Below are 25,154 nucleotides of genomic sequence, written 5' to 3' on the forward strand. Positions count from 1 at the left end.
CGATGGGAAAGGAAAGGTCGTAACAGTGAGGACGCTAACGTGCCGAGTGTGATGGCGTCCCCTACTGGTCGGAGGGACTTAATCAGACGACAGCGCGAGAGACTTGCGCACGCGCAGGCCAATATAGCCCATCGGGTTGCACGGAACACAGTAGCGCAGGCGCATTCTTGAAGTCCGAAGCCTCCGCACGGCGTCCCGCCCAGTCTTGCCTTACTGCCAGTTCTGTGATCACGTCGCGTGTTGAAGTCAACCGCCGGAGCTCGAGCCGCCTCTTCTGCTTAACCAAATGGCTCGTGCTTTCCCCCGCCCTCTCGCCCCTGTCCGTCAGGGTGTGCCTGTTCTATGGTGAGCCGAGGGGACTTCAGTCTCCAGAGCAAAGTCCGCGGCTGGCTTCAAGCAAGCGCCCCAGCCCGCCCCCTCGCCTTTCTGTTCAGCCTCTCCTCGGCTCGGTTCCAGGAGGCACGGCTGAAGGCAGCCCCCGGCCCCGCAGTAGCTGCGACGCGGCTTTTCCATCCGCCTCCTGATCTCGGGGCGACCTTCCCCCGCATTACAGAACTAGAGCTCTCTCCCTCTGTGGCTGGCAGAGGACTATCCTTTTCCCCCCTGCTGACAGCCCAGAGTCGTAGTTCCTGGCAACATGGAGGTGAGCCCCCAAGTGGGAGACGGTGTGAAGCCCCTGGCTTAAAGAATTATCAGTCATTGGGTTAATATGAATTGCACGTCATGGTATTTCACTCTATAGTTGCCTCTTGACTTAGCTGCCCCCCCTTCCGAATCCTCTTATGTAAGGTGAGGATTTGTTCGTTCCATGTAAAGAAGTGGACTGTAGTCCAAGAAAGTTTATGCTGGAATGAAATTGTACTAGTCTTTAAGTTGCCACAATGCTAACGTTTATTTTTGCTGCAGCAGACAAATACAGCCACCACTTTGGGATTCTTAATATCCACCCTGCTGGGTAGGTATCTAGGCACACCTCATTGCAAAAGGCTCTGCCCTTCTTTGCTGAGGCAACCTGATACCACAGAGCGCATCCTGCTCCACTGTGTGGAACATTTATTAAGATCTCTACTTAATGGGGGCACCTCATTTAGCAATAGGAAAATTGCACATCACCTTCCAGGTGATCAGCACTCTCAAACAACGGTGAAGGTAGCTAAGTTTCTCTCAATTGCTATGAGGATACTTGACTCAGTGCAATACTCTGTAACTTTTAACGTTCAATGCCAATAAAGGTAGTAGTGGTTGTTGGGATTCTTAATATATACTCAGAAATAGCTGGAAATGTTAGAGATAGGCTCTCTCCATCTCCCCAGTAAATGTAGCAAGCCTATAAGTCTTTAAGGTGGAGGGGCATGACAGGCTTCTTGTAGTTGTCTAAGAGTGGCACTGTTGCAGCTGCATGCACACATTTATGAGCCTGGCTATCTGCAGGCAGTTGCTTCTTGTAATTACTAGTCAAGTGATTGCTGAGTTTCAAGACTTTTAAATAGCTATTAAACTTGAATAGGTAGGAATCTAAGCAAATGCAATGTACCGGTAATCATTAGAAATGAATAACTGTTTAATATGAGTAGGTATGGTTTGTATCCAAAGATACTTCTTTTTTACTACAGAGAAGTTAATTTTTATTTGTTACTTCTGCAGCTTGAAACTTTTGTTGTTGTGAAGGAATAGCCTATGATAAATAATTCAACAGAATCGGACAGGTTGCCAGTTGCCTGGTCTTGATTGTTCTCCACCCATTCTTTGGATTTTGGGACTTGGTTGACCAGCAGTGCCAGAGGACAGAGGTCTGGGTTCTGTGTTTGTGTACTGCCGAAGGATTTCAAATGTTAGCAATTACAACAAGAAGCTGTGTGAATGTCATTTCCATTGCATTAGCCTCAGGGAAGTGTGGCGGAAGTCATTTATTTAAAACACATAGTCTGCCTTTCTGCCCAATTAGGGTCCTCAAGGGCAAACTATTAAAGATGTTAAAAATCAACTTTTGAACTTCAAAGTACAGTAAAAATTCAAGAAACAGATGCTACTTACATATCTCTCCTGAAAATATGACCTTTTTGGATGCCACAACAGAATCACGAGCCACATATCTGCTTATTTTGGGTAGTGTCACTTTGTAGATCAGCCAGCCATGTGCTTGGAATCCCCCCTGTGTAGTGCCCTGTTTCCCCGAAAATAAGACATTCTTTGAAAATAAGACGTAGTAGAGATTTTGCTGAAGTGCTAAATATAAAGCATCCCCTGAAAGTAAGGCGTAGCAAAGTTTTTGTTTGGAAGCATGCCCGTCGACCAGAGCATGCAGCTGTGGAGCGGAAAAATAAGACATCCCCTGAAAATAAGACATAGCGCATCTTTGGGAGCAAAAATTAATATAAGACACTGTCTTATTTTCTGGGGAAAAGGGTAGAATGTGTGTGAGCATGCTCATGAATCTTCTTGTTATGTGATCCTGTTCTAGGGCTCAAAGAAGCTACTGAACACAATTCTGAGTTGTGCCGATGATGCATTGACTGGAATAGTGACCTGTAATCCTGGCCTTCAGCTGCTGCAAGGCCACAGAGTGGCCTTGCGTTCTGACCTGGAAAATGTGGAGGGCAAAGTGGCGCTTATTTCTGGAGGGGGTTCTGGACATGAGCCTGCCCATGCAGGTTTGTGGGGTCAGGTTTATGGAACTTTTGTGTATATGCCTTTCCCCCTCCCACCATCCCAGGTTGTGTATGGCATTTCATGGATATTGTCATGGTTTGTATCCAGTGATCTGATCTGCTTGCTGTTCCCTCTCCCCTTCAGTATCTTCTAACCTTTAGAAAGCTCCTTTCTGGTGTTTCAGAAACAGTTGCCCACATGGGCAAACTTCCATGCAAGTTGAGGATGTTGTAAAATTGCCTGTTTTTTCTTTATTCACACTTATTATTTTCAGAATGGGAGAAGTGAGCAGTTTCTTCCCCTCTTTAATGCAGCCCCTTGATTTGCATTAGGGCTTATCTGTGTGTATCCTGTGACTCCAGGAATTAACTTGTTACAAGTCAGAAAGGGTTGATAGTGCTAGGGGAACCTGACCCAAATCCTTAGTTTGCTGAGTTCACCCCCACACTAATGAACAGCATGCAGACCAGTAGTGTAGCACCAAGGGGGAGGGGGCGCGACACACCGGACACGTGGCGTCTAATAAGCTGAAAGACTTACCACAGTTCTTCTAGTTGCAGTGGGATTCTAAGAGCATAAGAAAAGCTCAGTCCGATCCAGGATCCTGTTGGTCAGCAGGTTGCCCTGGATGGCCAAACAGAGCATAGAGGCCAAGGCCTCCACTGATGTTGCTTTCTCACACTGGTATTCATAAATTTACTGCCTCTAGTGGTGTATCTGTTGGAGGGACATGGGGGAGGGGGTCAATTGACACTGGGTGCCAATGTGGGGGTGCAAAATTGCCCCCCACACCCTTCCTGTGAAGAGGTGCCCCCGCCTGGCTCTCCGCTGGCCAGGACCGCTGATGCCCTCCTCCGCCAGCTGAAGGAGCAGTTGGGCGGGGCGGGGCCGAGGGGTGCCTGGCGGGCCCACAGCAGGCTCCTGGCCCAGCTGGCGGAGGAGGGCAGTGGCAGACCTGGACAGCCTGGAGGCCCGGCCCCACCAGGCTGCCCGGGAGGGGCGCCCCAGGCAGGTGTTGCCCTGGGCGCTATATTCTCCCGATATGCCTGACTGCTTCTGAATTTGGAATTTCATTGTATTCATGATGGCTATTAGCCATTGACAGACCTTTCCTCTAGGTAGGGGTCATTACTACATCCACAGGCAATGCATTCTAAATTTGATTACTAATTTAGTAAAGAAAAGCTTCCTTTTATTTGCTGGGATTATTTTGAGCTCTGGTGGAACAGGAGTATGAGCAGTATGTGAGATGCTAATGCAGCCCTGTCTGTTTTTGTTCCTCAGGATACATTGGGAGAGGGATGCTCACTGGAGTGGTGGCTGGTGCAGTGTTCACTTCACCTGCAGTAGGAAGCATTCTGGCAGCGATCCGAACTGTGAGACAAGCTGGAGCAGGTACAACAGCACTCCTGCTAGGGGGACATATTTGCTGAATGTAAGATGCAGTCGCATTCATTTCTTTTTCTCCTTTCTTTAGTTGGAACACTACTAATAGTGAAGAACTACACTGGGGATCGTCTGAATTTTGGACTGGCACTGGAACAAGCACAGGCAGAAGGGGCTGTTGTGCAGATGGTGGTGATTGGTGATGACTCTGCCTTTACGACAAAAAAGAAGGCGGGCAGGAGAGGGTTGTGTGGCACAGTGCTTATACATAAGGTAAGAGACATGCATTTCAAACTTAAGGCTCATTTGTATGCTGACCAAGGGCTCCAACACAGAGAAGCACTTGCTGCTCAGGATACAGAACAGAAAACATGCAAGAAACTTTCTCCATGTAAAATGCCGTTAATGACTCAGCTGCCATCATTGTTAGTCATTTTATTCATAATCATTCCACTTCTTTTTGGGTTCTTTGTAATATAAGGTGCAGTGACAAGTGGTGATCTGCTATAATGCTTGTGATGAAATTCAGTACAATGTTCCTCTTTATGTTTAGGTGGCTGGGGCTCTGGCTGAGGAAGGTGTTGGTCTGAATGAAATTGTTCGTAAAGTTACTGCTATTGCAGCATCAATGGGTGAGTGGGTCAGGTACCTCAGCCTTTCGAATTAAACCTTAGCCTGACTTGCGTTATAACTTCTTACTGGAAGGTCAAGTAGTTCAGGTGATGCATTTTATGTTGAATGTTAAGGTTATATTTGCAGTATATTTAGTTAGAATGTAAAGTTGTTTATCCCTATTGGAGATAGAGTTGAATCAGTGGCTTGGGGGCTCTGAAGGAAGGCAGAGTTCTTGCAAGGGGTCCATGAATTCATCCAGCATGGACAGGTTTCCAATTTCTTCAACCTGGACATTCTTCTGGGAATTGTCCTCCCGTCATGCTCTATGTCAGAGGTCTTCAAACTATGGCCCTCCAGATGTTCATGGACTACAATTCCCATCAGCCTCTGCCAGCATGGCCAAGTGGCAGGGCTGATGGGAATTGTAGTTCCTGAACATCTGGAGGGCCATAGTTTGAAGACCCCTACTCTATGTGAAGCCAGCTGAACTTCATCTGCCAGGTGGCTTGCTGCAGTGTTGCCACAGCTCCCTAACTGGATTTGCCCACTTCAGTCCTCCACCAAAGTAGGCCGCATTTAGCCATTTCAGCCAGAAGGTCCCAAGCATGCACCAACCCAGTCCTTGTGAATGTCTTGAGTAGGGTGTATTGTCTCCCATCACCCACTCCCTTCGATCTTTGGTGACAGCTCTTTTGGCACTCAAGCCAATTTCTGGTAGTACAGACTCACAGCTGAAAAGGGTCTTTATGGGCAGCTACACCAATGACTCCAAACTATACAAATATATTAAGTTTTCCTTATACTGTGCCAAGTCATTTCAGCCTTTCTAAACTCTGAAAGGTTCAAACCAGCACCAACCATCTCATTGAACACTCAGTGTAATAAGCAATAATAAGCAAACATACTTTCTTGAGATGAATGAAGTAATGTACTGCACATATAATATTATTTTTCAAGTGTATGTAAATACTGTTGTGATCAATAGAATGCACAATCATTTAAAAGTGTTAATTAAATTCATAGTTGCTTTTGTCATTATGCATTTTCTCTAGAAATGAATTCCGTACAACTACTATATGGAGTCCATGAAATTTTTTAATGTTAAAAATAGATCCTCATGTTTGACAAGGTGTGGACCACTGGTTTATATCATATTATGGAGTCTAGCATTTTATTCTCAGTCCTGTGCTGGATTGTGGTGGTCTGTTCAGAGCACTGCATTGTAGCCTAGAACATGGGCAAGGTTTCTCTATTTGTTTCATTTTCTGTTTCACAACAAAAAAATGAATCTGCAACGTGGTGTTTTGACTTCTTTTATTCATAATAGGCACTCTGGGAGTGAGTGTGTCCCCATGCAGTGTTCCTGGATCCAGACCTACTTTCCAACTTGCTGCAGATGAACTTGAGCTAGGCTTGGGTGAGGATACATTTTACACTTTTCTCCTATGTTTTTGGCATGGCTTCATAAATATGTACTTCATGGCTAGAAAAGCTGTATGTGCAAGTTCTTTGTCAGTTATGATTATTGACTGATGTCTGTCGACATGGTAGTGAATTGGATATGCTATTGTATTATGGTGAATGGTCTACAAGAAAAATAGACATATTTCCAAATTAGATTCATTACAAGGAGGGAACCCACAAGGACTTGCAATTGTCACCTTATCTCTCCCCCTCCCCCCTGACTATTTCTTTGTTCCCTTCACTGAAAATTCCCACATCTTCTCCTGATTCCATTTTCCTGATTCCATCTTCCTCTTACCAACCATTTAACCTACCTTTATCTCTCCCTCCCACCCCTTCAGGTTTCCCCATTTCCCTCTCCCTGCCAGATTCTATCTAGGGAATCTATGACCCTGTTGCACAGTGGTAGTTACTAGGCCAGATCCAGTTTTATGATGCTGGCAGCCAGGTTGCACCCAGTTGTGCAGTGGAGAAATCACAAGGACTTGTGAAGGGCTTCTCATTTTCCCCTGTATTCCCTCCCACATTATTTCCTCTTTCTCTACTCCTGGAAGCCCCCTAACCTTCTCTCCTTTTCTGCTTGTCCTTCCCACCCACCAGCCAATCTACCTTCAGCTATATTTATCTACTTCATTTCTGCTGCACCTTTCCCCACAACACGTGCCCCAAGCAGCTTTACATCTTCCTTTCTACTGTATCCTCACAACAACCTTGTGAGTTAAGCTTGGCTTAGAGTATGTAATTGGCCCAAGGTCCCCTGTAAGCTTCCATGGCAGAGCAGGTTTCACATATCCAAGTCTGAAATCTCTACGCCACACTGGTATTTTGAGGTAAGGCTGAAGCTAAATAGTAGCAAGCAGCTGATCCTGTGTTAGTAATTGAAGTTAGATGGTAGAAAATTGCCCAGTGATTACTGCTGGCCCTGGCCTGGAAGAGTCCTCTCTTAAAGGCTAAAACAGTCCAGGAAAGGGCCTGCTGCCCTTTACTGACAGAAACTAAGGATTGAAGGCTGGCAATAGTTGTGGTTACCTAACAACATCCACTTGAGGGCATTCATTTTTTTAAGCTAGAGCTGCTGCTTCTGTTATTTTTGTGGTGGGATATTTCAGATTTTTCTGCAAGCCTGGGACATTTTTTACAGATTTGTGGAAAGATCTTTCTCATTTTTTCATGGCTCCAACCTTCAGATGTAAGTACCTGCAGATTTGGCCACATTGAAGATTATTTATTGAGGGTTGTACAGATAATTGGTTTTTCAGCGTAATCTAACAAATGAATTTTGTTTGTTTGTGATTAGGTAGCTATTTAGGCCTTGTGTCTATTATGCATATTTTTACCATAGTGACTAAATAATTACAAATAAGATTATTGAGGAAAAAAGACCATCTTTATCTATGGATATCTGTGGTATGAATGTACTAGAGTAGACCAAGATGTACTATAGTCCCAAAACAACTTGGCAGAGTTACTCCATTATAAGCCTGTTGAAATCAGTGGGCCTAGAATAGAGTAAATTTGTACAGGGTTGCGCAGTTAGTCACCCTAAGCCAAGCTTGCTTTTGTTTAGAGATGAAATAGGCATCACAGGTGTCACAGCTGATATTTCACTCTTTTTGCAGGAATCCATGGTGAAGCAGGTGTGCGCAGAATGAAAGTAAGTTGACTGACCCTTCTTGCAAGACAAGAAGTTTGTGACTGTTCATTTATATATTTCCTCTCTTTCACAGATGATGCCAGCAGATAAAATAGTCAGAGTAATGCTAGATCACATGACCAATCCCTCCAGTGCCTCACATGTGCCACTCAAGCCTGGTGAGTACTGTATCTTGGAGCTGAGCTATGCATACTAATTAGACTGCTTAGGATGCTTGAAACTACTTATACACACACACACACACAAAATCTTCTCATATTTGTCCTGTATTTTAACTAAACCCCTTATAAGGACACTCGAATGGTAAGCTTCAATTCTAGTCCTAGAAGTCACTTGAATTATGGGATTAGAATTCACCCAAGTGGTGGAGCAATTGTTATGATCTTCAATTTTCTGTGTTAACTCAGGTATGGAGCAATGGCCTGGGAAAAACTTTCAATGATACCCAATTCTTGGCTTCCAGGTGCTTCTGTAGTCTTGATGGTGAATAACTTAGGAGGCCTGTCTTGCTTAGAATTGAGCATAGTGGCTGGGTCAGCTGTGCATTGTCTTGGTAAGTTACTGTCCTGAGACTTCAGGTGAGTGTAGATTAAAGAAGTGGCTGAATGATGGGGATTTTTGCCTACTGGAAATCCTAAAAGTGAAGTTCAGCAACCCAAAGCAATCTTAATAATAAAACATTAAAGCAAAATTCTGTAAGTCAGAACTAGGAACTGGCAGGATGTTTGGGTGTCTGGAGTTGAATGTACACATCCTAGAAATCAAGGTTTTTTTTCTTCATTGCATGCAAGGCTCATGTGGGATATTTCTGTTTTAATTAATAAGGTAATTACTTGATTTGGGAGCTTGCCACATTTCATTTATTCCACTAATTGATAGCCAAAGCCTTGAAACTGAAAAGGAACCAAAATGTCATCTATCCCCACACAAATATGTGATAGAAATAGTGGGAACTATGAACAGTGATGCACTTACATGGGTGAAAACTTTTGCTGTCCCAGTTTATAGCTAGTACTGTCTCATTCTGTCAACCATTGGTTGACAAGGACTACAAGTTAGTGTTTCTTCTTGTTGAAAGGATTTTCATGGATTGAACAGTTATGTTTGTGTTAAGATCTAGCATGTTGTATTAAGATCTAGCACCCACTTTCGGGGGTGGGCGGTGTGCTAAATTTAACTAATAAATACATAAAAATATATCAGCGTTCCCATTACTTTGCTCATTTCATTTAGGTTTTAGAATTTGAAAACTGGTATCCCTGCTTCTTGCACAATTTGTTTCTTCATTTGTTCCCATTTTTAAAAAAATTCCTTTTTTATTTTTGTTTAAAGCCGTGTTTTCATTATTGGTCTCCCCACCTCCCTTATACGCTAGTCACTCACCCAGAACAGTGCCTCTCAGTTCTGCATGCTTAATTATTGCAGAGAACAGGGGAATTCACATTGCCCGGGCTTTCGTTGGCTCCTTCATGACTGCACTGGAGATGGCTGGTGTCTCGCTTACTCTTCTGCTTGTGGATGATGAGCTCTTGAACCTTATTGGTGAGTCCTTTGGATATCTATTTTCCTTCCAGCCTTGCAAATTGGAGGATGTTGTACTTTATTGATGCGGAGGCTAGAGCAAGAACTTTGCAGATGAGACAAAATTATTCAAGATGGTGAAAACCAGGGCTGACTGAGAAGAGCTCCAGGAAGATCTCCACAAATTAGGTGAGTAGACAGTAACGTGGCAAGTGAAGTTCAGTGTTGGTAAGTGTAAGGTGGATCAGAAAATCCTTAATTGACGTGTATGTCGATGAGGTCTTAACTTGCTGAGTCACAGAGGAAGAAAAACCTTAATAGCCCAAGGAAAATGTCTGTCTGGTGTGCCTCAGCAGCAGTGGCATAGCTACAGAAAATGAAGCCCAGAGCAAGAGCTGATCTTGGCCTCCGCCTCAAGCATCCAGCACCCATCTTTTAAATAATTGCACAGCTGTAATATAAGGAAAGTGCCAGCCCCTTCCTGGAGATTGGCAACCCTTAAATGAGTCTTCCAAGTTACCAGGCCAGTCCTGGAAAAAAGAAGTCCCAATTGTCTCCTAACCAATAGAAAGGCTTCAGCTAACCAATATAGCCAGGTAGGTCCCAGTTATCTAGTGATTAACACAACACACATCTAAATAAAGGTGGGGCAGATCTACATATGAGCCAGTAGATGTAGTGATTAGAGTGTTGGGCTAGGAATTGGGTAGGGTCGCCAACTTTCAGGTTGTGGCTGGAGATCCCCACTATTACGCCAGATCTCCAGGCAACAAAGATCAACCCATCTGGAGACAATGGCTGCTTTGGAAGACAGACTCTCTGGCACAATGCCCCATTGAAGACTCTCCCTTCACACACCTGAAGGGCAATCCCCCCAATCACTTCCCAACCCAGAGCTGATAATCCTAGATTTGGGAGACCCAGATTCAAATTCTCACTCTACCATAGAACCACGCTAGATGACTTTGGCTAGACACACACTCTCAACCTTACCCACCTTGCAGGGTTGTTGTGAAGACAAAATGGAGGAAAATGGTGTATTCTGCTTTGGGTTCCCAATGGGGAGAAAGGCAGGGTATAAATGAAGCCAATAAACCAATACATAAAATTAAGCTAGTAACCTCTTCCTTTACAGACACAGCAGTGCTGATTTGGATTTAAAATATATAAGTATTTTACAATTCACTGAAAGCATACAGAGGATGGCCAATAAGAAGCTATTGGGAATGCTCCAAACAAAACAAAGATTTCAGCCCATGATGAAGGAAGGCAAAGATAGAGTGGATAGATAGCTATGCCCTGACTGGGCATGATCCAGGTGAAGTCAAGAGCTCTTAAGTCCCTTGACTTGCAATGGCAAAATAATTGCATATTTTTATTTTATTTTAATTGAGGGAATTGAAAGGTGCTTAACTTTGTCTGGATCTTTCCCAGTTGTACAACAATTACTTGATAAATATGACAGTTCTAACCAGTCTTGTACTTTAAAGTTGACCACAGTCAGCTGAACCGTCAGTCTCTTTGCTTGCTGCATCAAATAGAGTAGATTGGAAGATCTTCCTTTCTGTTTTGGTGCCCAGCAACTGCGGTGGAGTTTAATGTGCTCTTGGTAGCAAGGGGGTGGGGGTGGGGGTGGGGGTGGGGGTGGGGGTGGGCGAAGCTAGCAAACTATGTGATGGAAGGGAAAGGAAGGAAGGAGGGGGAGCTAAGAAACATTGTGCCGGGAAGGGAAAGGTGGGGATGGAAGGAAACTAAGGAATATCGTGCTGGAAGGAACAGGGCTACAAGGCTGCTGGGTCGAGGTTCGACCCGACAGAGGGACACCTCATTGTTCTCACTGGAGGGAGGAAGGGAAGGGGGAAGGAAGGGGAAATAGGAAGAAAACCTATAGGTCACAAGACTGCCAGGTCGAGCCTGGACCTGGCGGCCTTGAGGCACCTCAATGTCCTGGAGGGCAGGGGAGGGAAGGAAGGGAATGAATGCAGCTCCAAGGCTGCTGAGTCACGGTACACCAGAGGTGCACTCCAGTCTGGCAGCCTTACTCCTGGGGAGAGGGGGCTGGTAGGGAAATGTGCCCTCCCTACGTGACCCACAGATGTGGCACTTGGGACCCCCCCATGACACCCCCCCTGACACTTCCCCTGTTCAGTGAAAAGGGCAAACTCTGTTATTAAACTATTAGGAAACTGTTTGAGGAAAAAATAGCCAATATCATGCCCTTGTAAAGATCTATGATGTGGCCTCATTCGGAAAACAGTATACAGTTCTGGTCACCATATCTCAAAAAGCACATTGTGGAGCTGAAGAAGTACAAAGAGGGCAACCAAGGTGAGTGAGGGGTCAGAGCATCTTTCCTAATGAGTCTGAGAGACAACTAAGTGGGGACATGATAGAGGTTTATAAAATTATGCATGGGACAGAATGAGTAGCTAAAGAGACCCTTTTCTCCCTCCCAAAATACTAGAACTTTAAGGCATCTATAAAAGTTGATGGTCCGTAGATTCAAGATGGACAAACGGAACTACTGCTTTGCTCAACAAGTGATTAAAATGTGAAATTTGGTGCCAGAGGTTGTAGTGATGGTCACCAGCCAAGATGGAGGATAGGGTTTTCAGTGGCTACTAGCTGTGGATAACTAAGGAACCTTGCACATTCAGATGCAGTAAACTACTGAATATCAGTACCAGGAGGCAGTATCAGGGGAACGCCCTGGCCTCTGTGTCTTGTTGTTGGCCCTTCAGAGTAACTGGTTAGCCACTGCATTGTTACCTGAAATGGTGGGAGTTTGTCCCTTGTAGAGTGGGGGAATTATCAAAAGCAGCCTCTTTGGCTTAGCAAAAGGTCAGGAAAGCTCAAGATGTTTATTGCCTATGGATACCACGGTCAAGTTATGCAAGAAATTCACAGAAGAGCAAAATAAAGTTTAACAAATTTATTTAGGGAAAAGAGGGGTACACAAGCACACCGTAATCAAAGCTGCAGAACATACACATAGTCCTAGGATGGAAGCAGTGTTGAGATGATAGGTTTGGAATAGATGAAGGGAATTTGGGAATAAGGGTTTTAGTCACCTGATCTTGGAGTGGAAAGGTCCGATGAACAGTTCTGAAAAATCAACAAGTTGGGGACAATATCAGTTGACGGAGACGTGTCCAGAGATATTGAACATTGGTTACTGGAAGAGGGGACTTTCAGGGTTATGCAGAGTGGTTCTTAATTTCCCAGGACAAAGGCAAATCTTGCCTTTCCAGGGAAAGACAAGAGGCAGACATCAACTTTTCAGTGCTAAGTCATTAAGCTAATGGTTTGAGTGTTTAGCCTGATGGGGTAAGCTGGGAGTGCCTAGAGGTAGGCAAAGTCCCTAGTTCATCATAACTGTAAAACAATGGCAGTGTAAATAAAGTGGTCATTAGAAAGAGATTAGTCAGAGGAAGGGGTAATAGTTTAATACAATGATGGCAGGAACACTTGGGGCAAATACACTAACAAGTCCTTTGTCTTCGCAGGACGGATAGTCCAGGGCTGGAGACAGGAACGCTCTCCAATGCAGGGGTATTGTTTCCTTTTAATCCCCTTAGGAAGGGTGTGAGGCAGGTACTTTGCATAGCAGATATGGGCGAGGGCAAGTCCAAAAAAGCTTTTACTGTGCCCTTTTGGGTACGCTAGCCAATGCAGAGAATGGGCTCCCCATTTTGGCATGGCACTGCTAGTTATCCCACAGTTGGCAGGATGGGTAGAGACTCCATTGTGCTAAAACAGAGACCGTCACCCACCCACCATGGGTCGGTCGGGTAACAGCATCAGTCAAGATGCTGGCCTAGATGGACCATTTGTCTGGTGGTTCAAGCTTGTCTTGTGCTCTAATGTTTAAAAAATAGGTATGATGAGTTGAGACTTTATTTTTTCCATGTTAATAAGTTGGTTTCCTTCTATTGTGGCTGACTTAATGTGGACCTTATAAATGCACAACCTACCTGCAATCTATTGAAAGGGTGACCCATTTTTGATTATTTGTAGGGCTTGTGGCAAAGTATTTAGCTTTTTTATCAATTGAAAGTACCTACATTTTCTGCTAATGAACTATTGCCTAGGTAGTGACCAGAGTAGTAGTCACATCCTCCTTTCTTCCCCAACATGCATTTGAACATGCTTACCCTGAGTAAGGCTGTGAAGTACAGGAGATATTGTTCTTACCTTTTATTGGCTATGCCCTTAGGGACATTGTCACATTGCTTATTCTGACTGACTGTTTGGCATTATGATGTAATATTCAGGATTTGTGATCCTGTGAGGAAGAAGCAGCCTAGTGGATTAAAAAATAAGAAAAACTTGGTACCAGGGCAGCTCCTGAAAACAGGTGGTAAACAGGAGGCAGATGGCTAAAAAGACTCACAAGCTATTTTTTGTGCCAAAAATGTTTCCCCAGGTCTCCTAACTGTTTGGTGTTTTTTAGAATTGAACACAGTCCCAATAGGTGGGATTTACTAGCTTATGATCGTGTCGAATTCTTCTTGGCCAATTTGTTCAAGTCCATTGTTCTGGGGTTCAAACATGCACTGTTAAGTTTGCCTTCTTACCCAGTTGCCTGCTTGTTGAATGGAGCTGTTTATAAAACAGATTTTCATCAGCCCATTATTGTTTCTATTTTTGTGAGTGCAGGTTAATGGTATAGCATGAAATTGCCTACAGCTGAAGCTTAATGTTCTGTGTTCCAATTCTTAGATTCAAAAACTACTGCTGTGGCCTGGTCACAATGTACTAGAGCATCAGTATCGCACAAGAGAAGAGAGAGGATAGCACCTGAGAAATACCCTGAGGAAGAAAAGTTTGTACCAAGAGGAGGTAAAGCATTTGTGGCCACTTCAGAATTTCTTGTCATACCTTGGCCTGCTTCATTTTGTCCAGTGTGATTTATTGTGGTCCAGTCATTTTTAGATGTCTTCAGAAGGAAGAAAGGTGTAACCCCTAGACTAGAGAGACTGCACCATCAAGAAGGCAGTTGTGACTTGAAGTGGTTGTACAAACACAATTTCCCTGTTTTAGCCTCCTAATATTTTTCCTGTTTCCACACATAATTGTCCTCTGCTCATGTGCAAACTGAGCCCTGGCCAATTTCTCCTGAAAACTCTACTTGTCTTTAAACCTATTATTTCTTGCCGTTGTGCATTTGGATCAATGTTTTCTATGGCCTGGAGAGAAAAATGCTGCTTTCATCCCTGTGCCTGCTGAAGAGATGAAGGGCACTGTTCTCCTTGCTAAGCAGCAGAGGTACTTGGTTCATTTGAAATGTAGATGGCTGTGCTGCAGTCTCTGGCAATAATTGGCATTACCAAACAGAATCCCCCGCATTTACAGTGCTGATGGAGCTAAATAGATTTTGTTAGTATTCCTGAGTAGCATGTGCAAAAAAAAAACCAAAAAAGGGGATACCACAATGAGATTCATGCACAATGAGATTCATGATGGCAGCAAAGCAGTGATTCGTGTTGTGTAACAGGCAATGTAGCTATCATGATGAGAAACCACCTTAGATTATGCCATGCATAATCCCTATCACCAATGCAAGCCAATAACTATCACACTGACCACTTGGCCACTATGGAAAATACCCTGTGCATGGAATCACCTCTTCTTGGAAAACTGGGCTGGCAGTGCATTGACTAAGGTTCACAAGTTTCGGTGAAACCGTGCACAATCCATGTACAGAATAGACTTGATTTCCTTGATTTTTCTTTAGACTTTATTCTTTAGACTTGCATTGAGCAATTCTCACACTGCATTCAGTGCATGTACAGCCGAATGTGTGATTTGAACTCCACATTTATCCAGGTACTGGTCCCTGGTTTCATTTGTCAAGCGAACACATGTTGGTTATTTCTTACAAACAAACATGTGAATGTCCATGCATGCATTCACTGTAAGGCGAAAAGACACTGAAGTACTTCCTCCTGTTCCCTCTTCTGCTTCAAGTCTACTTTTGTTCTGTTACAATCTGTGTGACAATTTTTTTAAATCATAGGTTTCTGCACAACAAGATGGAATAATGGTAGTCATGGGTTCTTTGATAATAGTACAATTTACAAATAAGATTTGTGTGGTCATAGATTGAAAGCCATATGTTGAACATTGATATTGCTTCATGCCAAGCTATACTTCAGGTTATTTCAAACATTCTGCTGCAGTTGTCAGGTGTTAAATAAGTTGATATGGACTTGGGTTTCAAACTTCCCTGTAACAAAGTAGCAGCTGTTTGGATAGAGTTTGGGTAGAGTTTACCCTCTTATGCAGAACAATAAAGAAGATCTGTGAAGATGCAGAGACTTCTCCCCAGCTTTGCAATGCAGGAGAGGTGCCAGCAGGGTATGAATCTGAGGAGCCTGTTGTGTGAAAAAATACAACTGTAGCAAGTAGGAACCTGCAAGTGGGGAGTCAAGAGGACATTACATCCACTATTTTTCTTCTGTTCTTCCCCTTCTTCTCTGCTTCTCACTCTCTATCCTGCTACTTTCTCTATTTCCTCCCAACCCAATTCTCAGCAGCTTGCCTGCTCTGGTTGGATATGGAGAGGCCTCTCCCCCTACAGCCCTGCTCTCACTGCCTCAGCCGGAACCATTCCAGGTGCAGCAAGACCTCCCTCCCCGCTAAACTGTCTGTGGCAGGATGGCCTGGCTGCTGGTTCTGAGCTCGCTTTTGACTTATTCGAGAGTTGACTGAGGCAAGGAATAGAACAGCTGTGCAAGGATCCCTAATGGAGAGTTGGCTCATACAAGGAATAGGACAGCCCTGCAAGGACCCCAAAGCTTCAAGAAGTGTTACTGGCTGAGTGAGAAGGAGTCTGGAAGTTGTAGTTTCATCAGCCCCACTGTACATGAGAAATGGCACCCTCTGGACTACATCTCCCAGAATCCTTCGTTTGGGGGTTCATCTTTGGGAACACACTGCTGAATTGCATGGCAGAACCAGTAAACTCCATTAGGCAACACATGATGCACACTTGCATCTCTCAGAATCCTTCACTTTTCTGGTTCGTCGTCAGGAACATGCTGCTCAATTATGTAGTAAGATTGCATGGCACAACCAGTAGTTTGCTCCATGAAGCAACACTTATGATTTCAATACCTAAGTAAATCTTTTATAATGTCCTTTAGTGCCAGCCTCCCCACAGATGAGACTAGTTCTGGATACAGTATGCAGTACTCTGCTGAACTTACAGGACAAACTCAACGAACTGGATCGTTCTGCAGGTGACGGAGATTGTGGCAGCACCCATGCCCGCGCTGCCAGAGGTTAGTGCTGTTCTGTTAGTGCCCTAGAATTCCTTAGACACTTGGTTAGTTTATGCTTCATTGTAAGATTGAGAGTTATTTTAGCACATTAATATATTTTCATAATTCATTTGTTCTTTCATAAGTTTGGATTTACTATACCCAATAGCTTTTCTGAAGTAAGAAATCTGAAGGTCTGAGTATCTCTTCAGAATGCCTCTCTGTAGAAGGATTATAATGATACATTCTCCTAATGATGCATTGCAAATATATTTGGTCTTAACAAATTTAACAGAATTTCTTTGTAAAGCAGGATCCCTGTCTTTCCCTGTCCAATCCTGTAGCATTTCTTGGGACTTATGTTGGTGAAACATAATTTGTAACCATTAGTGAGTTGCAGCTAGAATGCAGTCATTTCTAACTGGCAAGTGTTATTTCCTCAGCAATCCAGGAGTGGCTGAGTATAACACCTCTACCAGAGCATCCATCTCAACTGCTCTCTACCTTGGCAAAGTTGCTGCTGGAGAAGATGGGAGGCTCCTCAGGGGCGGTGAGTACTTATCAAGTGGATTTGCCGCTCGCTGCATGTATTGTCCTTCAGTGACTATTGCAATGAAGGCCTGCACTATTGTAGGCAGAGGAATGTAACAAGCTGTGAAGAGACAGTGAATGAGCCATTTTATTGCTGGTGTATATTTACTGTTTTTGGAAGTATGTGTGCATAAACTTGTGATAACTAAATATTTTAAAAACTGGTTCCTGTTTAGTTAAGAGATGCAGGGTGCTTTCGGTTTAAGTTAAACCAGTTGAAAAACAGCATACACTTGCAAGTGAAGGAATAGGGAACTTACTAGCTGAAGCCAAAACTAAACCAATGTTCAGCTCTTTGACCCTCTGGAGAAAATGTGGGATACACTGTAATGGGACAATTACTGGCCGATTATGCACAGTGAGGTTCCCTCAACTTCAAAGAGAACTGACCAGGGAGTCTTTGTTTGGGAGCATGTTTGGCGTTATTACCCACTGCCCTGACGTTTTGCCTGCGTCTGAGGGTGGCAATGTTTTGCGGGTTTTCTATTGCAATGCATGCTTTAATTTTTAATATAATCTTTAATTTTAATCTTTAATCTTATCAATAGATCAATCTATTGATAGATCAATAGATCAATCTATTGATAGATCGATAAATGGAAATAAAAAGGTGAACTAAAAAGACTTTTAAAAAGTCTTGAATATGCCATCTGTACTTTTTTCCCCCAAGCAGATTGTCTGTTATGCTGGGAAGCGAGGGGGGAGTAATGGCAGCATGCAGACTGTACAACCACAAAAGGACAGTGTGAACTGCCGTTCACGAAGTTCCCCAGGTTCATCATCATCCATCTCCCAAAGTCCTGTAAACCCAACCAACGGGTGTTTCCTGATGTGGTCTGGAATCACTGATTGCTTGTGTATAAAACTATGAGGCTGAAAACATCCCAGTTTGTTGACCAAATGCAGGGCAAATTGGGTGTTTGGACTGATCAGCTAGTCTTATTATTTTTACATTTTTTAGTGTTAGTATATATATTTTTTAATCTAAAAATCTAAAGATATGCAGGAGCAGGGAGGACATGGGCAATAGAAATGATAGGCAGGACAAGAAGGGGGAATTAGTTAGCAACAGGGAGGAGGGCGAGGAAAAAGCATGCAAAGCAACCCGAGGAAGTGGGGAGGTAAGACTAGGCAGGCTGGCTACGGGCGGAGAGAAGAGGTCCAGGGCAAAGCTATGCCCATTGGCAAATCTGTCCTGCTCTGGCAACAAAGCAAAACTAAACTCGTGCTATAAGTAGATTTGTTTGCTATGGGGAAAGTGCAGAGTGAAAGCAGGGCTAGAGGAAATGCATCCATACAAGATATCTTGCATGGGTGGACATTCGCCTCCACGTAGCAAACACCTTGTGCGTAATTGACCACTGTGTTTATGCAACAGGAAAATAACCTTGAATATAAGTCAACCCCCTTAAAAATGTTATACATAAAAATAATATTCAGTGTAACTAACTTATATGCAATTGTAAGATGTACTGCTCCTTTTTTTAATGGCATACCTGTGAAAAAAACTAGTTTGCAGTCGAGTAAATACTGTACATTACAATGTTATAATCTGATACCTATCAGGGAAAGATTATTTTTAGATAGGTAAATCTATGGAAATACACTTAAAATATTTTTGAAAAATTTGCCAATTAAGAATTATTTCTGGTCTCTCAGTTTACAGGGTTAGATTTCTTGAATTTCCATCCCATTTGTATCCCAGTGTATCTGTATAATCAAAGCAGCTTGTAGCCCCCTTATTCAGGTATTATATTATGCTTGAACAATTGTGCCATAAAATTGGTGAAACAGAACATTTAACCAGCTATACTTTGTTCTTAGACCAGTGTGATTTTTTTTACAGCTCTATGGGCTGTTTTTGACAGCTGCTGCTCAGCCCCTACGAATGGACAGTGACCTATCAACTTGGTCTGTGGCCATGGATGCTGGTATCGAAGCCATGATGCGGTGAGTGCCACTGATGTGTTTGCAGCACAGTCTTTCTGGTGTGCAGTGGGTTAGCGTCTGCCCTTGCTGTTTGGGAGAGAAACTGCAAGGGAGAGCTGGGCACTGGTTCTACATGCAGGACTGTTTTTCTCTGACAGATATGGTGGAGCTGCCCCCGGAGACAGAACCATGGTAAGTGATGCTCTCTACTGCTGTTGCTTGGGTAATTTCCCCTGCTAATACCATGATCTCATCTTGAGGCAAAACAGACTGTGCTCCTTGCTTGCTATAGATAGATTCATGTCTTGCAGACCTTGTCATTGTTGCCTCAGAATGCTCAACTTACAGCCCCACACAACTGCATCTATCAGGGATGGCCAAACTTGCTTAACATAAGAGCCCCGCAGAATAAACTTCAGATGTTTGAGAGCCACAAGACATGAACAGATATCACACACTCCTTTTTATCGTGGCATGCACAGCTTGTTACAAACCTTTTATATAAAAATTAAGAAGTATATGTATGTAATAATCATTATTTGTATATGTAATTTTATTAACATGAAATGAGACTGCCAAAAATAAAAACCAAAGAGGTAAAAACAGATATTGCTAATGATAGTTTTTTGTTTAAAACTAAATATCTGGTCAGAGCATGGAGAAAAATATATAAATTCAAATGCTGCATTGCAAGAAAGGTGAGAGATTCCCCCCTTCCAGATTTTGAAGGGAAAAAAACCTCTAATCCTTTTACTCTAGATTAATTAAAGTCATCTACGTTAGGTAGCATTTTACTATTTTGTTTAAAGGAATGGGGCAAGAGTGGCTACTTCTGCGGCAGAATCCTCCCCCTCGCCAAATATCCCATGTCTTCAAAACCTGCTTTAAATATCTGACACAGTTCAAAGATGATCTGAATGTTCTTCTACCTTCATCCCATATATTTGAACAAGTTGCAATTATTTGGCAATGAAATTAGATTTGTATATGTTTAAGGGCCTCTTGTTCTACAAATCCCACATTGTGCTTAGATCCGAACTCAGACCTGCATCATCTCTCCATCCTCACATAACCCACATGATCTACCTCGTGCAAAAACAGAATTTTCAGGAAGGTCTCTCAAGACCTTCAGCTTCAGAGCCTTTTTTCCTTAGCTAGGACAAGTACCCAAGGTTGCTATTGCAAGAAGGGAACAGCCACTTCCAAAGGGCACTCACCACTCCTCATCACCACCATCAGAAAGGAAATCTGGTGAACTGTGCCAGGAGAAAAGAGGAGGAAGAGGTTGAGGGTTACTTTGATTAAATTTAAGAGGTTGAAAACTGAACGTGGGACTCAGCAACATGAGGAACACACACCCCTCCCCACTTTCATATATTGCAAGGATTCTGCAACCAGTTCAAAGCCTGGGGAAAGAGCCAAGGGAGACTTCTTTTCCAAGCCAAAACAGGCCTGAAGAGGGAAGCAGCAAGAGCAGAGAGCAAAACAACAACCCGGGCTGCCCCTCTCAGTCCACTCTCAAGAACACTGCTGGAAAGTTCCTTTCAACTCCCTCAGAAAATCCATTAATGCTGTCCCACTCTGCTGCTGAGAGATGACTAAGGGGTCATCTCCTGTGCCCTTGCAGACTAAAATGGTAACATTGAGCACAGTTAATCCTGATTTGCCACCCAGCCAGTCCCTCAGCTGGGGATGCCCCACCACCTTTCCTTGGAAGCATTTGTCAGGGAGGTGAGGCACAAACATCAGTTTTCTGTGCAGCCTGGCTTGGTCATAACTCCCCATCAAGTCACCTTCCTGTCTTTCTACTGTTCCCTTCTCCCTATCCTTGCTTTCTTCCTGCTCTAGAGCCTGCTGCGCTCTTCAAGAAACATCGCCATGTCCCTGGAAGAGGTAGACACAGTGATGGGATTCAGCCGGTTTGCACCACTTCGGCCGAACCGGTTGTTAAAACGGTGCTTGTAAACAACCAGTTGTTAAATTATTTGAATCCCACCACTGGGTGGACATGTCACATAATGTAGCACACAGGCTTAGAAGTAAGCTAGGAGAGGGAGAGACCTGCATCTCCAGCTGCGAGCCACACATTTTATTGCATTAGAAAACTACACGCAACTCATAAGCCACAGTTTGGCCACTTGTAGCATATTTATTTATTTATTCATTCATTCATTCATTCATTCTTACTTACTTACTTACTTACTTACTTACTTACTTACTTACTTACTTACTTACTTACTTACTTACTTACTTACTTACTTACTTACTTACTTACTTACTTACTTACTTTGGGCTTCTATACCGCCCCGTCCCCGAAGGGGACGAGTCTGTAATGCATCAAGTTTGCACTGTTTTTCAAGACTTACACATTAATATGGAGTTCAATATTGTGATTTATTAGTTAGTACGGTGTTCAATATTGGCATATATTACAGGAGCAGCAGTGGCGTAGGAGGTTAAGAGCTCGTGTATCTAATCTGGAGGAACCGGGTTTGATTCCCAGCTCTGCCACCTGAGCTGTGGAGGCTTATCTGGGGAATTCAGATTAGCCTGTGCACTCCCACACACGCCAGCTGGGTGACCTTGGGCTAGTCACAGCTTCTCGGAGCTCTCTCAGCCCCACCTACCTCACAGGGTGCTTGTTGTGAGGGGGAAGGGCAAGGAGATTGTAAGCCCCTTTGAGTCTCCTACAGGAGAGAAGGGGGGGATATAAATCCAAACTCTTCTTCTTCTTCTATATGGTGACAAACTATTACAAGGTGTCATTAATATGAAGGATGTGACTGACATTCTTGACTTCAAAGTCTTATAAAATAGTAGGAAAGATGGATACTGTGCACAATATGTAGCCTATATTAGTGCAGCTGGCCTCAGAGCTTTAAACTTCTCATGTTTGCTGCTCTGAGTTTCTGGAGGAAGAGTTGGATAAAAATGAGAGAGATGCAACAGATCTTTCACATTCTATATCTGTTCAAGGAAACTTCTGTGAAGACTCCATATTATCTCACTATGTTCTTTATATCTTGGCCCCCACGCAAATTGAAAATCCATACAATGGGATTAACCATGGCTACAAGGTTCAGTTCTGCAAACACAAGGAAAGCTCAAGTTGCATAAAAATCAGTTTTGTATTTAAAAAGTGGTGATAACCTAATAAGAGCCCCCAGTCATTCAAAACTGGCATTGTGGCATCATCCAGTGCTGAGGAGAGTGCAGGGGTGGGGGAGAAGAGTGGAGCTGGACCCTGGGCAGGTTGCTGATAGGGAAATGGAACCCCTCAACCCTACCCTTAAGAGTCTTCACAATTTCATTTTCAAATTATATAGCAATGGATATTATGTTGTAGATCATCTATTTGTAGTAAATATATCCTTGTTTCTTCCTTGCTTTCCCCTACTGTAAATCAATTCAGCTCTGCATCCCTCCAAGCCATTTGTCTCATCTGTAGCAGTAAAGTTTGGGAGGTTTTAGATGAGAAGATAAAAGACTGTCCATTACTCATGCTGGTGGAGTTGCTTCTGTTTAATCCTTCTTGTCTTTTGGCCAGCTGGATTCACTCTGTGCTGCTGCTGAAGAGCTCAGAGCTCTGAAGAGCCCTAAGGCTGATCTGATGCAGGTTCTGGCCAAAGCTGTACAGGCAAGTTTATCAACTTTCATGCAGGTGAACTTTCAAGGGCTAGGGGGACAAGAGGTGGGCTTGTAAACAGATTTTTGTTCAAGATTTGTGCAAGCACCCCACTGTCTCTATTTCTATTGGTACATTGTCAAGTCATCTTAAATCTTTGTACTGGATCCCCAAGTTAAAAATACAGCCAGTAATTCATGTGTAATGCTGTTTGAGAGTTTTGCTGTGGCAATCTGAAAAAACCCCAAGAATTTAATCATTACATGTAAGCCTTCAGTCATTCATTTGCTGAGTCAGGGCCAAATCTGAAGAGTAATGTTGGCTCAGTTTCAGATTGAAAAGCACACTACTACAGGTATTGTCTTCCTATATATGCTTACATTGGGGACATGGGACAAGTATACATTCTTATCAGAGGCGTAGCAAGGGGGAAAAGCTCCCAGTGCACTGGTGCGTCCGCCCCCGTCCCATCCCAGAACGCCCCCGCCACACCCCCACAGATGCGCGCACCTGGTGCATCCGCCCCCACCCCTGCTCCTATGGAGCTACGCCTCTGATTCTTACACTCTTTTCAGTTGCTGGTGGAGAGGTAAAGTTCATATTCTAAACTGATTTCTTCCTCTCTTCTGCAGCAGGCCGAGTATGCTGCTGAATCTACCAGGAATATGGAAGCAGCTGCTGGGAGGGCCAGTTACATCGGCTCAGCCCACTTAGATGAGCCAGACCCTGGTGCTGTAGCAGTTGCGGCTATTCTTAAGGCAGTCCTGGAAGGACTGCAAGCTCAACCAATATGACATATTTCAGACTGTGGTTCACCAGTTAACGAAATATTGCATGACCGTCCTTCCTTTCCTGTGCTTGAATCAAAGGATCTTCATAGTGACAGTGTTGCTCCTGCTGTGCTGAATCTGTAACCATAGTTGCCTGAGACTAGAGCATTCTTAAATTGATTTTTTTTTAATTTCTGCAACCTCATACAAATGGATGGAACTCTTCTTTAGCTTGGGACCAATACTTGTGCTTTTCTAATTCAGGCTATAAATAAAATATCTTATCTTCTGGAAGTGTTTGTAGAGTACTGTTGGAAAGAGTCTATCATATTCTAAGCTGTATCATCACTCTCCTATTTGCAGGAGCTGCACTTCAATTAAAGCCATGTATTGATGCACTTAATAGCATCACACTGAAGATTGCTACTGTTTTTGAAGTGAATAAGGTTCCTGATAGGTCAGTCAGAGAAGAGAGATGGCTTCCACACAGGTTATCTGCCCAGAGTCCCATGCTTTTGGGAAGCAGGGTTTTTTTCTTGCTATCCCCATTGCACTGAATTTGTACACCTCTGGAGAAAAGCTAGGGGAAACCTCAATCTTAAACTTACCTTGTTCCAAAGTTTTGGGAAAGAATGCAGTAAAGCCTGGGTGGTGGCTCGCTCCTGTGGGTGGGAAATTTTTGGACTCTCCCTGTCCCAGCAGCAGGCATTTCCACCCCCTGCCACAATAGGGCTTTTTATTTAAAAAGAAATTGGCACTAGAATATTCTTGCAACAATATACTGTTGTAAATACAGGTTCTTTTTGGCACATAGAACATCATATGGATATATACCATTGTGACAATAGGTGTGGGAAATTCTGTAAATTCTCAGCTTTCAATAAAATCCAAGCAAGTCTTCAGCACCTTTCCTTGTAGAAATATAAGGAAAAAACCATACCCTTTGCTAGGGAAGAGACTGCTAAAAATTCAGAGAATCCACTACATCTACTGTTACAATGATATATTGGTATAATGATACTCTAGGACTGTTTGTTTTTTTGCAAAAGCCCTAATGGTATTAGTTTCCCCCTTCTAATTTGGTATCATCTGCAGATTTGATTAACATGCCCTCTATTTTATTATCCAAGTCACTGATAAAAATATTGAATAGCACTGGGCCTAGGACAGAACTGTGTGGCACTCCACTACTCACTTCTTTCCACGATGAAAATAAGCCATTGATGAGCACTTTTTGTGTTCTGCCAGTTAACCAATTACAAATCCATCTTACAGTTTCATTGTCTAGTCCACGTTTTTCCAGCTTACTTGCAAGAATATCATGGGACACCTTGATAAAGGCCTTACTAAAATCAGGGTATGCTACGTCCACAGCATTCCCTTCATCTACCAAGTTTGTCACTCTATCAAAAAAAGAGATAATATTAGTCTGGCATTACTTGTTTTTTAAAAACTCATGTTGGTTTTCAGTGATCACATTACTCCCTTCCAAGTGCTTACAGATGGTCTGTTTAATGATCTGTTCTAGAATCTTTCCAGTATTTATGTCAGGCTGACTGGGCATGGTAGTTGTTTGGGTCCTCTTTTTCCCCCTTTTTGAAGATGGGGACAACATTAGCTCTCCTCCTGTCTGCTGGGACTTCTCTTTAGATACCAATGCCTGGTTCCATATAGATTGAAAGTCA

General features: G+C 43.3%; 1 protein-coding gene across 3 annotated transcripts; it reads left to right on the forward strand.

The window, feature by feature from the left end:
• Positions 1-128: 128 nt before the first annotated feature.
• Positions 129-23,763, forward strand: TKFC (triokinase and FMN cyclase). Of its 3 annotated transcripts, none has more exons than XM_048485517.1 (17): positions 130-345; positions 2,462-2,651; positions 3,934-4,044; positions 4,127-4,308; positions 4,589-4,667; positions 5,978-6,067; positions 7,734-7,768; positions 7,842-7,926; positions 8,232-8,321; positions 9,194-9,310; positions 14,012-14,131; positions 16,438-16,575; positions 16,998-17,104; positions 18,992-19,095; positions 19,233-19,266; positions 22,622-22,711; positions 23,332-23,763. In XM_048485517.1, the coding sequence occupies exons 1-17, from the start codon at positions 343-345 to the stop codon at positions 23,491-23,493; spliced, it is 1,737 nt and encodes a 578-aa protein (XP_048341474.1). In that variant the 5' UTR covers positions 130-342; the 3' UTR covers positions 23,494-23,763. The 3 variants fall into 3 exon arrangements, with proteins under 3 accessions (XP_048341472.1, XP_048341474.1, XP_048341473.1); XM_048485516.1 differs by lacking the exon at positions 130-345 and adding an exon at positions 507-643; XM_048485515.1 differs by lacking the exon at positions 2,462-2,651 and having other exon boundaries at positions 129-643.
• Positions 23,764-25,154: the final 1,391 nt, after the last annotated feature.

Source organism: Sphaerodactylus townsendi, linkage group LG02 (genome assembly GCF_021028975.2).
Source record: "Sphaerodactylus townsendi isolate TG3544 linkage group LG02, MPM_Stown_v2.3, whole genome shotgun sequence".
In the NCBI taxonomy this organism is placed as follows: domain Eukaryota; kingdom Metazoa; phylum Chordata; class Lepidosauria; order Squamata; family Sphaerodactylidae; genus Sphaerodactylus; species Sphaerodactylus townsendi.

What these genes read in the sequence shown, in the direction of transcription:
- TKFC (XM_048485515.1), top strand. Translation starts at nt 343, where the DNA reads ATGGTGAGCCGAGGGGACTTCAGTCTCCAGAGCAAAGTCCGCGGCTGG. An exon ending in GCACAGTGCTTATACATAAG is followed by an intron (nt 4,309 to 4,588) that starts GTAAGAGACATG and finishes CTTTATGTTTAG; the next exon opens with GTGGCTGGGGCTCTGGCTGA. An exon ending in CCCCCGGAGACAGAACCATG is followed by an intron (nt 19,267 to 22,621) that starts GTAAGTGATGCT and finishes TCTTTTGGCCAG; the next exon opens with CTGGATTCACTCTGTGCTGC.